This window comes from Glossina fuscipes, unplaced genomic scaffold, assembly GCF_014805625.2.
Source record: "Glossina fuscipes isolate IAEA_lab_2018 unplaced genomic scaffold, Yale_Gfus_2 115, whole genome shotgun sequence".
NCBI classification, from domain to species: domain Eukaryota; kingdom Metazoa; phylum Arthropoda; class Insecta; order Diptera; family Glossinidae; genus Glossina; species Glossina fuscipes.
In genome coordinates this window covers 2,215,877-2,232,171 of record NW_023998458.1, presented here as the reverse complement: position 1 = coordinate 2,232,171, position 16,295 = coordinate 2,215,877, and the positions used below count along the sequence as shown (strand labels likewise).

Here is a 16,295-nt window from a genome sequence, read left to right as displayed (position 1 = left end):
AACGTTGGATATTTTTCTCGATTACAAAACTATAATTAAAAAACTATTTAATAAGGATATAATGATCGATTTTTGTTAATAAAACTCATGACGAAATGCCATCTTTGCTGGTTTATTCTTTAGATATGAGTTTCAATTGAGATCTTCGGAAGATTTTTGTAGAAAATTGAAAATTTCAATGCATGTGCGGTAGGAGTGAGTGAACTGAAGTCAGATGCTATTATTGGAAGGAAGTTACAGAAGGAAATTTCAGAGACGTTATACTGCATACTAAGTGTAGTATAGTTGATCAATATAAAATACTGATTTGACAGAAGCATGTCCGTCTGTCCACCTACTCGCCTACATAATGCCTCTGGCTGCAAAACCTACGATATGTACTGTAAATTTAGCGAAAACATTGGAGGGACTTGCAGGACGGTTAGTACGAAAAAAGTATCGAATTGATTAAATAACACGCCTGCAGAGAAATGTAAATTGAGAACGCTTCTGCTTTCGGGAGGTTTCACTCATTTTTCATAAGTTACAACGGATAAAACGATAAAAATTACCATGTACACTCTATAATTGATCCTACAGTATATTACTATTGTTATTATTATTAATTTAGCCAGAGCATAAATTCGTAGACAAAAGTCTTAGAGCACAAGCATCTGAAGGCCGTCGGCTTTATTGTAAACTCTACATTAAATTATTTTAATGTTTTTATTACATAAAGTTGCGATATATGCAGAAGAATCCCAGCCCCAAGCCGAAAATAATTTTCTTGCTTGTTTATATTCTCCACTAAAAGGATAGGGTATAACAGATATTTCTCCCTGAGTGCAACGCCGACTCAAAAAATGCGTCTAGTCCTGCTTCAACGTAAAGTTCCTAGTCGATTTAACACTCACCGCCCGCCGGTTCTTCCGTCCCATCTGGCATTTGCTGCGTTTTAACGCTTACCTCACCTGACCTTTCGGTAAGCGATCTCAGTATATCGCCAATTTACTAATCTATAGCATTTAACCGAGAAGATGGGAGAGATTAACTTAAAGTAAGAAGAAAGTATTTACCACGGTTGCATTGAGAGTGCGCCTGTAATAGACAAACAGTTGAAGTTACGATACATAGGAGATATTGGGAATAGAAAGATAGGCATAAATTTTTCCTACTATCATATAATATAAAGTATCGGTCTACGCACCTTAACAGAGGAGCCTTTACCAAGCACACATATAAATATATTCTAAAAAATATTTGTAACCTATTCGTAGATAAAATATTTGGATCATAGACTATGGAAAATTAAAATAATTTTTAAACTTAATATTTAATCATTTAAAAAAAATCGTTTTTTTAAATTTCTTCTTCAGACCTCTACACTGGTTATTATCAAAAAGAATCGCCTTACTTTCTTACAATTAGTTGCAAGCACGTTGCATACCTTCTATATACATATACAATAAGTAATATATGCATAGTTAATAGCGTCTTTTCTATAATAATAAACTTTTTTTTTTTAGAAATACATCAAAGCAATACACATAAAAGAGAATCTTAATCGGCTTGAGACGAATAGTTTGATGTTTAACACTACACGGTATGTACAAATGTATATGAAGAGAATATTCAAATTTATTTTGTCCGTAACTGAGACGAGGATGTGCACGTGTGAACGTGAATTTTTATATTCGGTTCAATAACGACCGAAAGGTAATTGACTTTTGATTGAATAGGCCATTAAGTTCTAACTGATGAGTCGTTGGAACTTCTCCGAATAATGGCAAGTAATGTCGACCGATTAATTTACTTAACCTTCTATGCATCTAAAAGCATTTCGCAGGGACATTGTTGAAAATTTTGCAAAAGAAGAGTAGTATGGTATCCTCTTAAAACGACAAATGATATAAATTGTGTAAACCGGTTGCTGGGTGCGGACGTTGCACCCGTGCTAAACTATGTTGTCAATCAATTATGACTTGCATCCTGTGTATGTTTAACAATTTAAACAGTAATGAGACATGAAAATTATGATTGTGAACAAATCTTAAAATTCGAACAAATGGACGGACGGACAGACCATCATTTTTGGGCAATCACGATTAAAAAATTCTAGTTACGATAATTTAAACGTTATTTTGATGCATACTTTCGGTTGTTATAAAAGAATCGTCAAACTTAGCATACATTCAGGCTGTGATGATAATTGAGTTAAATGAAACCAATTATATTATTGAGTTACTTTTTTAACCCCAAGCGACTTGTTGCATAATGCAAGATTTTTTTTTTTTTAGATTTTAACATAATTTTCTTTTGCTTTTATGTCGTATTTAATTTCTTACAAAAGGTTTTTGCGTCCACACACACATACACACACACCCGTATATACACGTGGATAGATGCACATATATTCGCACACGTGTAAAATAAGACATTGAATTTTATCATTGTTTCACATAAATGCCAGTGCAGTGCATTCATTATAAATTCAATTAGTGGGTTATCAGCCGGTAGGTTGGTAGAAAAAGACGACATAAGACCAGCAGCATCAGCCAGCAGTGCCAACAATGTTGCCAATATTGTCGATGAAGAGAAGCTCTTCCGTTACACATTATTGCCTCGTATTGGCGACAATTGCTGAAGTGTTTCTCATCCGTTAGCATTTTCGCTGCCTCACGGGCAAATTTGGCTGAATGTTTATAGCACTTGTACCGGGCGCTATTGTAAATGCATGTCTCATAAGCATGTCGCGCACTAATGACATATGAAGAGAGAGAGAAAGAGAGAGAGGCAAAGAAAAAAACTCTATTAATACAAAATTGTGCGGTTTACGTAAGTGTTTAAGTGTAAGATGTTTAAAGGTATACGTGTAATGAACAAGCCACCGTTTTAATTAATTGTAAAACCAATGTGTGTTCGCATATATAAGAGCATTTGTGCATTCAGTACAACTTGAAATGCTTTCTCATTTGGTTAGAGTAATTAAACCACAAATATTGAATACACCGACACGGTACGAGGTCCATTTAATAAGTATGTGCACCTTAGCAATAACTAATTAGCTTTCGTTGCCATTTAACTGCTAGATGATAGAGTTGCCTTTGGTCAAAACAGACTGTGACCAAAACGTGGTTGCATTTGAAGAGAAAATATAGCTATCTATTTGGGTAACGGTTTGCTTTGTTTTAATGAATTGTCATTGCGCACGAAATTTCAATTGGTTAGTCGAAAATTCTTTTCATTTTTCTTCTTTGAACATTACCATTTATCGAAAGTCAAAAAAGGAAACTTAGCAAATAGCAGGAAATTTCATATAAATCTGATATTCTGGTATTCAGGTCTGCCAGTTTCATCTAATGCTAACCTAGAAATGTACTTGACATATTGAAATCACTGTCCCTCCTTCATCCTTGCATGGTAGCATAGTCCTATTTAGGATTTTGTTAGGAATGTTTCACGTAAATGAAAGATATTTAATTATATAGGGAAGTGAGTGATAATAGTGAATGCAGTGGCACGTAGTAGAAACGATTATATGTAACGTTCCAAAATTCTATCCAATTTTAGCAAATGCTTAATTAATACAACGAGCAATCTTTAAAGATTTTCGAAAGTTGAATTGCTAGAAGGAAGCTAAGCGACTTGCATAAATATATTCATTCTTAGTTAATCGTTAGTTATAGTAATAGTTAATCTATCGATGTATTTTTAAGGTGAATCTAGTTTGCAAACTTCGCTGACTGTTGGCGTGGGTCGGTAAACAGTTGCAAACATTTTAGTAAATTCGAATTTGGTATAGCGGTGCTTATGAATGAGATGGGAAGATATGAAATATGTTATGAAGAGAATAGGATAAGAACTTTGATCGGAGTTATGGAGCTTTTCTGCTGTGCTGTGTAATATTTGAAAAGATGGGTAAATTTAATTGAAAATACTTAAAATTCATTGTACATTGTAGTGGTATCATGTACTCATGTTTATTAAGCAACTGTCGTATGTACACACATACCAACTTACCAACAAAATTCCATAAATTTTTGTGTAACATTTTTATTTTCCATATACAACTCCTCGGTGAGAATAATTTGAAAACTTTTTGTGCAACGCATCCAATCGTCCTGTATATAAGAGAGACAATCCTTGTGCTTTAAATAATCTGAAATAAGAAAACACCACAAACACGTACTTTGCTTGTTTACACAAATCTTTTCATAGACAGACGATTATGAGGATAAAATGCATTTGTATTTATATCACCAGTATTAGCATTGTTGCTTTACATCCATATACCAATCATATTCCCAAATAATATATAAAATTGACATTTACTAGGAAAGAGAGACAAAACCAGATTGTTGTGCTATTTAACTTGTGTGGTTTTAATTTATGAAGCGAATCTACATCCAAGACCGTTGTGCACCTGTCCTTAGCAATTTCTATGCATACGGTATTGGGTTTGCTTATTACGTATATATGTTCCGACTTATGCACTTGTACTTGTTTGCAACTATTAGATAATCGGGGAAAAGTTTTGAAATTTGTTCGTAAGCTGCTTATTTTTTGTTTTATAAATGCTTATCCTTTGGGACTATGCCTAATCTGACGAAGCATTTGCATTTGAAAGTTATAGAAACGAGTAAAAGAAACGAAAAAAACGAAAAACTTCAACGTGCTGCAATGTGCTTTGTGCGAATGTCCCTATGCTGTCTGCCAATTACAATCGTAGCTCTATCGGATACACTAAACGTAATCTTAAATTTTGCTTTTGTATTCTCTCCAGGCTAATGCTGTCTTGAAAGTCTGAAATGAAGTGGCGTTTTGCTATATGTCCTTACAAGAGACCAATTAGTGCACTAGAAAAATTCTTTTACATGCCTTAGCGCTTTTGTTGACATATCTAAAAGCATTTTTTATTAATTCATTAAAAACAAAAACAAGTAAGAAAGTTATATTCGGCAGGGGCCGAATCTCGTCTACCCGCCACTATGTTTTTCGCATTCTGCTCTCCGCGTTCTTTTATTTATGATACCCTTATCGTTGGTATTATTAAGAAGCAAGTGATCGCGGTGTCTGCCATACTCATTTTAAAATCAACCCACTTTTAAGCAGATAATATATCTTCCCCTAAGGAGTGTACAAAATAGTTTTAAACATTCCGCCTTGTTTGCCTTGTAATAAATAAGTAAAAAACCTTTGGAAAGTGAAGCAAAATAAAATTTAATTACTTGAAATTTTGTGTGGGCATGGTCATTGGTTCCATTTTCGGACCTAAAGAGTGGACGGTTTCGTAAAGTAAATGTAGAAAATGTCAAGGTTCTAACTTTGATTACTTGAGTGTAACGAGCAAAAATCCAAAAATTTTTTTTAAAAAAAGTTTAGTTTGCGCTCAGTTTACGCTCCACTAGGGACAGCTGCTCCGACCAATTTGATCCATTTTCAATACCAACCACATTTGAATTTTTTCGGCTCGGAGAATGTTTACGGCTGATATTGCACGGGCAGACAGACAGACAGACAGAGGGACGGATATATATACTTTGTGAGGTGTCTAAAGCTTCTTTCATTCGCCTCATCCTTCGGTGGTGGGTATAAATGTATAAAATATATTTTTTTAGAAGATTTGCTTGTCCAAACTCCTGTGGGTGGTAAACATTGGATGTCAAGAAGACTTTCTCGAAATAGCCCACACTGCCTATTCTCCTCGCTTCAATTAAGTATTGGTGACAAATTGAATTGAAAAGGTACATTCTTCACGGACGTTCTATCAAATGCCAATCAAAATATCAATGTGCGAATCTGCGTCTAATGGTTAACGACCCATGCCTCAAAATCAAACTCAGCGCATTTATTCAAAACGTCAACGACAATCTGACTAAATAAAGCTGACTAAAAAAATAAATAATGTTTTTTCGAGATGAAAGCAATGCCCTAAGAAGACTGATAAGGCATCGCGTGCCGGATCCAGCAATTAAATTATTTTTGTTTCTTAAGCTAACTCAATGACTCTTGCCTATTAAAATAAACAACATCCGTTGGGAGACAAAAAACTCTTTTATTTGCTATAGCTTACCAAGCACATATCAAGCACATATAAAAACATACTGAACTGTTAATACGATCGTATTTTCGCCTTTCATAAGAGATGCTTTCTACCAAATAATCCATGAAATCGAATATGGCCGAACAGGATAGACGACTTTTAATGACCGGCACAATACTTCCCACACCTTGTATTTCTTTAAGTAAAGTCTCCCGATACTGTTTACAAGTTACTTCAAAGCCATCATATGCACATATATAATATAACATTTGCTTGTTATCTTAGAATAAATTATAAGACTATATATATATATATAAGCAAATATATCTGTATAAAAGAAGAACGTATGCTCGCCGAACATAACGTCTTTGCTTATAAATCGAAGACTATTAAGAATTAATGTGCAACCGTGACGTGAACTACTTCGACGCAGGAATTTATTAGATTACGTGACGCAATACCGATAGTATCATGACCAGGAACATTATTTGCTCTCTCCGTATTTTTGTTACGTTTATCCAGCTTTAATAAAGCGATAGCACGAGGAAGTTCCTCTGTCCTACTAATTTCATTACTTTTCAAAACCATAAAAACTTTAGATGTTTGCAAAATTGAATGACAAGTTTTTATGGCTGCCAACGAAGAACGAGGAGATACCATTTATTCATATATGCAGCATCCAGAAGGTGTTCCGCTTCAGAGATCCCATAAAGTATATTCTGCGTCAGCATTACATTTTGAATCGATTTAAGCGTGTCCGTCTGTCCGTCAGTCCGTCCTTCTATGGTAAACATTCTTCCGGTTGCAAAAATAACAATTTCGGTTTTAAATTTGGCAAAAGCATTGGCAGGCACGCTGATGTTGAAAATGCAAAAAATTGAACACAGGATACGCCCACAGCGCAATATAAGCTAAGAACATATTTGTTTTCAATAGCAAAGAAACGGGCGTTTTTGTTCGTTGCTTGTGGACTACAGCGAATCTAACGATAAGGCAAATAATTTGAAAAGTCGGCTACGCTTGCCCAACACTGTAGACTATCAAAATTTCATTTGTTTTTTTTTTTTTTTTTTTTGTGTTTCTTCCATGAAAAGGAGAAGAAAAGCATAAGGGATTCGTACACTACCGAATATCATTATCTTACATGTCTTGTTGGTGATTCTTTTGTTTTGTAAAAAAAGATAACATGTTTTACACTTGCAAAGAAGTTGTTTTGAGAAAATTAAGAAAATGTATTATAAACAAAACTTACAATATTGTCAGGGTTGAGAGGGAAATCGATTTAACTGATTATAAGTGGGTAGATTGGGCGCTATTCGAATATCAATTTTTTGGGTAAACTCTGTGTTTTAAATTTTTATTTATTTATTTATTTTTGATGTGGAAATCAAACTAACGAAATAGGTTCATAGAGCTGTGTGCTGGATGTGTAAATAAATCCATTCCGCTTTTTGTTAAAATTCAATTTTATTTATACTACGCTTGTGACGAAGCATAATAATCAAAATATGCACTACCATTACCTGTGAACCGCTATCCTTCTAAATATTATTGCATCGACCTGAATAAGCGGCAATCGGAAGGGGCTAGGTCCGGAGAATATGAGCAGGGCAGTAATACTTCCCAGCCTAAGTTGAAAATAAATTTCTTGGTTTCTTGGCTGCAGACGGACGGACGTACGTGAATTTCATCGAATTCAAGACAAACAAATATTGTCCGAAATCCCGCAAACCATTCTCTAACAGTTTTACAACTTACTGCGTTTTCACTCCAAGCAAATTCAATTACCTTTGTAGCTTAAGCAGCATTTTTTCACGTTAAAAACAGAGAAAATTTGGTTCCATAAATGGCATCCATCTCTACGCAGTTTGATATACGCTAATCGGCAGTTTGTAAACAAATGAGACTTATATCGTTTAAATATCAATATCTGAGTTACCTTTACCCGAAATTTCGCGATAATTGAGCGCGACGGACACGTTTTATGAAACAACCAAACTCAACCGGAGGAATTCATTTACACACCTAATCTATTAAAGATCACACCTTTTCTCTTACTTGTCATTCCCGTTATTCTTATCGAATTATACGCCTAATGTACATCATTATACCCTACACCACTTGTGATACCTTAAGTTAGTGCGCTTGTATATAACACGGAGAAGGGCTTAAGATAGATCCACCTTTTATTATTTCGATCCACTCAGAATCATAATCTGAACTGATCTAAACATGTCTGTTCAACTGTCCGTCTGATGACTGTCCATGTAAATTTTTGTTCAAGCTACAGATCACAATTTTTGAGATATTTCGATGAAATTTGTTAAGGACGATTGCTATTCGAAATGGTTCGGCAACTAATCCCCATACAACGCTCTATTCTGAAAAGTCGTTGTATGGAAAAAATTTGCAAATTTTCAAAATCTCTCAGCAAAAGTGGCTAAGTAGTAGTATTTGGGTAAGAAAAGTTTGAACCGGCTGTGGCAATTTTTGAAACCCTTCTCATATAACGAAAACAGATGTTCAGACGACAAAAAGGTGCAATTTTCGATGCTTCTAAGTGCTATATACTTGACTATACCAAATTTGGACAGTCTCGGCCTATTTTTTGAATCCTAGCTTAGTAAGAAATTTCATGAAAATTGATCATTTGCGGGGAAGAAAAGTTTAGGTTTTAATGTGCGCGGTGATGAAAATTGGCCCATAACAGTAGCTTCATACAAAAATAAGAATTGTGTTAGACAATGTGGGGTAGGGTATTTAATGGTCGGCCTTGCCTGACTATAATGTTCTTATTTGTTTCTTTTTATCATTCACAGTTCTTAGGAGAGTTGCAAACCATAGTTCCCTCTGAGCAAAAATGATAGTGCAAAGACTCTTTTCCAGGAGGTTAACATTAATAGGCGAAGAGCAGCACCTATCGGTTAGGTTTGGTGCGTCTGTGCTTCTTCTTTATCATGCCTATGTGCAATCGGTTAATGAGAACATGTCAGTAAAACGACATTATTTAGAAAGAACAAATATATATGCAACTCCTACTCCTCCTATGGGCTCTCCATTGCTTCTGTAACTCTCCTTAATCCGTATAGATCCGCATTCTTTTTCTGACTGATTACTTGAAAAAAAAAAAAAGTCATTTTTCAGGGATAAAAAAATACTCGTACGGAGTTTTTTCCCTTAGGCGACTGGTCCCATAAGTGAGTCGTTAATGCGATCATTTGAAGTATTTTTACTGCATCAATTATCAATTGTCGATGAAAGTGCTTTAAAATTTCCCATTTTTCCGAATGTTCTGAATGGTAGACGTCCGTGAAATATCAGTTTTATATCTTAAGTTAGTGCAGTCTTGGCTTAGACTTCCGCTTTCCGCGAGAGAGAGAGAGAGAGAGAGTAAGAACAAAAGAAAGTAAGTGACAAAAGTTATGACTACGAATATTTTTTCTTTCTATTTCGCTCTATTAATTTCGACATTATAACGCTTTCTTTCAAGAGCACTTTTTGTCTTTAGTTAAAGCAGGAAGGAGTGTCATAACTTCAACCTGAGATGAGTGCACCGTTACATAAAACTGACGAAAAGAATTAACTATTTCACATAAAACGTTTGCGTAATTACATCGATTTACTTGAGTTGATATTTTTTAATATTTATTTGACTTTTGCACATACATTAGCCTTATGAAACCCATCTTTCCCATAATAAGCAATAATGCTTTAGGGATGATTAAGAGCAGTAATAAATGCACTTTCAACAAGAAATCGATGACAGTGAAATTAATTTATAATTGAAATTTAGACAGAAGTATACAGACAGATTTAAAATCCAAGCATAAATTACATTTTATATGGAAAGCAAGGAGGCTTGCATTTAATGTAAAAGCATCGAGGCTTGAGATACCTAACGTAGCAAGTGCGGCGGTAGTTGTGTACAATGAAAACAAATGTTGCTATTATCCTATGCCCACAGAGCGCACTTAGTGATTATCAGGTCTCGTAAAAATCATTAGACAATGACGCCTCTGCAAACTGGAAGCGAATTTGTAGAACAACATTATTTGATTTTAGACAAAGGGCAAGCGAGTTATTTACGATCATACTTGAGCTTAAAGCCAATAAATAGACGACAGACACTGAGGCAGGGCAGAATCGTTTTTATTTATGTAGAGTTCTAAAGATTGACTCAGGGTCAGGGCACTACGATCGCAAATTTTATTAACTTATCTGAAAGCTTCCCATAGTTTGAGTTTGTTAAGGAATTTACTTATGTAGAAAAAACAATAAAAACAGGTAAGGCGTGAGGCAAGTCCAAGCATTTCATACACATGCACCCTTTTTGCCTTAAAAAGATTAAAGAAAAAGGAAACGAATATATTAAAATTTCATACTCTATAATATTCGATAGGCGTGGCGTATTGGATATAGATGGAAATTTTTATCGAGTTTCTGCTGTAGTTTCTGAGTGATAAGCAGAAGGCGCGGAAAGGAGAGATGTTCTTAGTTAGTGTTGCAATGTAGGCGTGTCTTTCGATTGAATTGCCCCGATTTCAATACCAATCTGCAACAAAGAAATTCGAACGTTTTTCGTGATTTTGAAGCCGATAAATTCACTTTTGCGGCTAGGGAAGTGATCACCGCAGGCGGGCAGATGTACTTGCTTAAATCGATTCGCAAGGTTATATTTATCAAATACGTATCATTTACGCTATCTCCCGCGCTATCTTTCGAGTGTTGCAGGCGTTTTGACAAAATGAATTTTCGATTGTACAAATATTTCTAGGTGATGGGTATAAAAAGGGGTAATAAGTGTAATGATAGGTTTGGGTTTTTTACAAAAACTCTCCTTAGGAGACAAAATTTGCTAACGACACGATCCTCAATTTACAACAATAAATGAATGAATCAAAATTCATTCAGTTAAACACTTTATCTCGAATGAAGATATGGACGAAAATTTAATGTCATAATTGATTTCTGTTTCGGATTTGTTTAATCAGATGAGATGGGTTGTGTTCTTTTGTACATTTATGTATGCAATGTGCTTAGGGACGTGTGTGTGATATGCGTGTATATGGACAGGTAGCAATGTGTGTATATATACTCACTTGATTGAAACTCGCGATCCCCACAAAATTTATTGAAGAAGTGTTTCGCTCCTTCGACATTATTTTGTAGAATATTTAAATTTGTATGCGGTAAGCAACGTGCTGTGTATTCATCGAAGCACTCCATGCCACGTTCGAAAACTCTATAAGTTTTTTTAATAAATATTGAAAACCAATCATAATAATCCAGATGAATGAGTAAACATATTTCTCATCTATGCTTCTTCTTGCTTTTGATAGTTTTGTGATTTTCAAATAAAATGTTCTCCCCCGAGCAATTGAATTGAGGCAATACGGACATTAAAAATTTATTTTGATGGCAATAAAAGGGTAGACTGGCTAGAGAACTGATTATGGTTGTCAATTTGCTGAATAACAGAACAAGAAGAAGAAGAAAAATTTGTTTTCCTAAAAACTGCGTGGATATTTAATTAAGCTTTCTTTTCTAGTTGCCGGCGCTATGGGGTTTGGCCCATCCGCCACAACAGGTCTGTGGAAATACCAGTTCGACTACTGGAAGGGTCTGTTAAATCGCAAAAGTTTGCTATGAATTGTCGGCAAACATTGTCTATCAAAACAACCGAAGAGTATCACGAACAAGGCAAATAGGCAAAGTAGGCAATCATCTTGGGTGCGCGAAAGATGAAATTGTTTTCTGTCTTTCAGTTTATAGTGCGAATTTTGTTTGAAAGGCGCGTCTCAACTTGCGTAGGTTGTGAAGTTCACTCGAACCGATCTTTGACTCAAAGGTTATTCAACAAGTGCAGGTGGCTTATACTGACTAAAACCAATTCTGAAAAAAATTATGAGATTCCAACGTAACCTTCAGAGAGAAAATTTCGGCGCGGATTACACGTCGCAGTCATCGTCGATCCTTACTTCTTGAAAAATCGCGCTGGATAATGGTAATCATTACAGATCAATTGTCGGCGATTATTTGTTTTCCGACTCGCTTGACAATGGCTTGTTTCGGCAATGTAGTGCTATAGCTCATATTGTCAAGCTCAATGTGTAAGTGCGAAGAGGTTTCTTAGCGCCAGTGCACCTGACATTTCCTTAAGGACAGGTAAAGTATATTGGCTTACAGCAGTGTCGCCTTGGAAGGCAAATATAACTCGTGCATTGCACTGATCGAATCCGTTTGATCAAATCTGGTCGCGGTGAAAATACTCGTATAACGGAATTTCTTTTTGAAAATAAAATCGAGGACAGATGTCTTTAAAAACCAAGACAATAACAACGACACCCATTTAAAGATTTGCCTTTATATGTGTGGGATAATAATAGATGGCAAAGACGCAAAGATTTAAACTGATAAAGCATTTTTTATTTCTATGTTTATTATACGCTTGGCATTTTCCTTCAAACTAATCTATGTATGTACTGAACGACACTTCTTTTGTGGGAATATACGGTCAAGCAGTGCTTACTTGCATTTGGATAGAACTTCGTTTTTGTTAATAGCGGGTTTCTTCGATTGCAGGAACGCCATTAAATGTGGCGGTAAATCCCTAAAACAGTTGTCTACCATCCTTTGGGTATTACCGCATTGAGCCAAATGTTTGAGTGATGGCGACACAGTTGTACTTATTTCGATTTGCTCAGAATCGTTATACATTCTTGGATTCACTTCCTCTTTGATCGGGTCCAGCGAAGTCGAGGCAAAACCAAATCGTATCGTTACGATATAAACAAATGAGATAAAAGTAAAATAAGAATAACTGCAACGACGATGATTGTTGGGGCAAGACGTCATTATTGTATTGAATTTCAATGTTCAAAGTTGTGCAATTTTCATTCAGGTATTAAAACACTTCACATCCAGTTACTTTCAATTATAAACGTTGTCTGGCATCGCGGCTGCTATCTAATAATTTGACGATGCTCTTGTTCTCCTTTGAAAACAAACGTATCGTTGGTATTCGTGGCATTCACATCTCTACGGTAACTAACAATAGTGCGTTTAAACGTTGTTTTTTTTCGGTTTATTTGAATGCATGGATAAGGCCTGTGAACTGATAGGCCTATGTTCACACTTTTACGAACTTTTCCTTACATTGAATTATTTGATGATTTTCCTTTTTTTCCATAAATTTTTACTTTTTTGATTTATTTTTATTTATTTTAAGACCAATGGTGATGATGAAACTAATTGAAGTTAATTGCGTTCTCGCCAATGGCACCATTAGAACTGAACATTTTTTTATTTATTTATTTATTTTTTTTTTTTTTTCATTCAACAATTAAAGAAAACAAACACGGACGGCAGCTGTGCTTTGATCTCAATACGCTTTTACGGTTGTTAATAAACTGCTGTAAATGTCACATATTAGTGTAGATTTTATTAAATATTTTTACCAGAGGATGTTAGGAGAGAATGATAGTTAACATACTGTTATAGTAGTAGATGAGATGTGAAAAGCATGCGCGCTTTACGAAAGGATTTCAAATTATTTACATCAAAACCGGTAAACATTAAGAGCATACGTACACACATACATACATATGCATACATATGCATAAATATTTATATGAAAGGGAACAACATGGGAGCCTAACGATCTTACTTTCTTTGCGCGGTTTCACTTATTTACATAACATGCATATTCAGGAATCCATCCATATGAAAATGTGTTAATATTGTTTTATGGTTATTTCACTGTTAATAAATAAAAGACTCATTGGGCGTCATGCACTTTTGCATGGCGTAAGTGTTAATAGTACGTAAGGTGAATAGAGCAGTCAAAGCAGATGGACAGGTCATGAATCGAATTCTTAAACACCCTAAGAGACATATATATGAATCCAGGCTTTCAGGGGCAAAGCCTTTTTGCCTGGGTCCTTTGATCTTCTCTGAGATAAGATGAACATTTTCAACTTCGACTCGATAAGTTGTATACGACTTAGGATATCCTACTACAAGATATCCATTAACGTATGCAATAAAAATACAAATGGCAGTGAAGTTTGTTCGGGAATTATTAAAATTGGCCAAAAACAACACGGACTTGGTGCTATGCAATTTTTTCCTTTGTCCCAAGACCCATGAAAGGATGGAATTTCCTCAAGTTTAGGCAGACCAAGATCGCATAGCTGGTAGAAGTCGAGGCCAAATGCGTGTCAGAGGGGCTTCGAGGAAAAGGCACAACGGACCTTACATTGAAAGGACAAAACAGATGTTGATGAATAAAGGAATACTTGTTCAGAAAAATGGAAACTCGCCTTGTTTTCTTCAACGCATCTCGTATATCGTGTGTCGAAATCACGTCAACCATTGATACCGCACGTTCACTGAGACAGATCTTTATATATATAATTAATTTTTCCTATAGAATTTTCGCTTGTTAATGTAATTTTTGAAGAGATTTTACAAGATTATGTTCAATTTTTTGTTTTTTACTTTCGCGTTGTTGTCTTGCTAGACTGCTTCGAATAGCAGTTAAGAGAACGCAAGCTTTAAGTTGATGAAAAATGCAGTTTTTGAAAAAATTCTCAAGGCGTTCTCCCTATCTCTCCCTAAAAAAACCTCTGCGAAAAATAATTTCTTTGTGAAGAAATCATTTCAATTTTCACATTTGATATGTGGATTAGACATATGGACAGGTGTGGCATTTTGATTTGTGGCTTTTGAAATTTTCGTAAGAATTGGATCAAGAAACCTGTCGTAAGCATCAGAACGATTAAAGTGTTTTCGAATTTTGTGAATAAAAATTGCATAAGCCATAACACAAGGATTATGAAAGGATATGATTTCAGATGGAATGTCTACGTAAACAAAAGAAGACCAACGTGTAGTTACAAAGTGAAAGTAATGACACAGCAGACGATGGCGTCCAAAGGTATTATTAAATTGTAGAAGTCTAGCTTAACTAACCTACGCACTGCCGAGGCATTATTCTTGTGTGTAAAATTGGGTTTCCCGACACGCGACACAACCCTTCCGAAAGAAGGGATTTTTAGATTTGTAAAGAGTGTAAAATTTAAAATTTCGATTACTCCCCGCTTCGTCTCATCTTGTGTACTAAGTCGTCACACATCACCACGTCTTACATAATGAGGAAATGCGTTTGTGCAAGAAGTTAAAACAATAAAAACATATTTTTATGTCACACATACTAAATAAAACATCTACTATAACACTTAATGTCATAAACTACGCTATGCATTTTCATTAAGCTCAAGTTATGAAAATAAAAAAAAAAATAAAAAAAATGTCCAAAGGACTTTAAATAAATGAAAGGTTTTTAAATTTTATTGCACATTCTGTGTACGTTTCTTATAAATAATTATTGTTTGTGTAACAAAATAAGAAAACAGAGTTTTAAGTATTATAACAACACGCGAACTCTTCAATCGCATTATTCTTTAAGATATATTTAATTGCTGTAAAATATCGTTGTGATGAAATACCAAATCGCGAGATATATTTAATCTGTCGAGTACTGAAATTTGTAAACACTAGAGGAGATATTCTGTTTTGAGCTTATTCTTTGTATCTTCCCTTCCCAAATAGTATATGCAAGTGTAAACAAGTTGTGTACTTGTTCTATTGTTATTTACCATTACCTTAAGAATAATATTGATTTCTTGCCTTATCAAGATGTTGATCTCAACAAAACTTGACAAAAAGAAAAAAAAAATTATTGTGAAAAAGGAAAAAGTTTTGAATGTCAGTAGATTTTCTGTATATAGGAGTCTTAAAGGCCCTGCAATATGTGGGAAAAGAATCCATTATCTGAAAATAATCTTCTCTAAGTGCTTTAAAGGGTCCACCTCTAAGCCCAGCGAATCCCTGCTGGCACGTTTCATTCTATTGTCTGGTCTGTGGATACACTATTGCAGATATATTTAGAAAGCATTTGCTCCAAATAAAAATGCCTTATAGCATCTTTAATGAGCCGACCATTGATTAGATAAGAGTGCGGGGATTTGATAGCTTCCAATGCTTCGGGCAAGGAATTGAAGGTTTAAGGTAAGTATTTTGGCTAATGCTCGTCATTTCACTACACGTAAAGTGCGAAATGTGAGATTCTCTCGGGAACAGATAGCACTTTCGGACATCGAATCATCGAGGAAAGAGATATGTGGCTAATAACCTAAGACGACAGATAGAATTCGAAAATTTTAGAATCAATGTTAATCGGAATAATCTGCATGGATGCAAAAAAACGGCA

At 35.0% G+C, this 16,295-nt stretch overlaps 1 protein-coding gene across 1 annotated transcript; it reads right to left on the bottom strand.

Moving 5' to 3' along the window:
* Window positions 1–1,286: 1,286 nt before the first annotated feature.
* On the bottom strand, window positions 1,287–15,317 carry LOC119640133. Its single transcript, XM_038037970.1, has 4 exons — window positions 12,552–15,317; window positions 11,122–11,264; window positions 4,000–4,138; window positions 1,287–2,736 (listed from the first exon to the last, which is right to left on the bottom strand). Exons 1-4 carry the CDS (start codon window positions 12,875–12,877, stop codon window positions 2,475–2,477), a joined length of 870 nt encoding a protein of 289 aa, XP_037893898.1. The 5' UTR covers window positions 12,878–15,317; the 3' UTR covers window positions 1,287–2,474.
* Between the last annotated feature and the right edge of the window lie 978 nt (window positions 15,318–16,295).

What these genes read in the sequence shown, in the direction of transcription:
- LOC119640133 (XM_038037970.1), bottom strand. Translation starts at nt 12,877, where the DNA reads ATGACGTCTTGCCCCAACAATCATCGTCGTTGCAGTTATTCTTATTTT. An exon ending in GAAGTTCTATCCAAATGCAA is followed by an intron (nt 11,265 to 12,551) that starts GTAAGCACTGCT and finishes AAAAACTTATAG; the next exon opens with AGTTTTCGAACGTGGCATGG. An exon ending in GGATCGCGAGTTTCAATCAA is followed by an intron (nt 4,139 to 11,121) that starts GTGAGTATATAT and finishes TTCTTATTTCAG; the next exon opens with ATTATTTAAAGCACAAGGAT.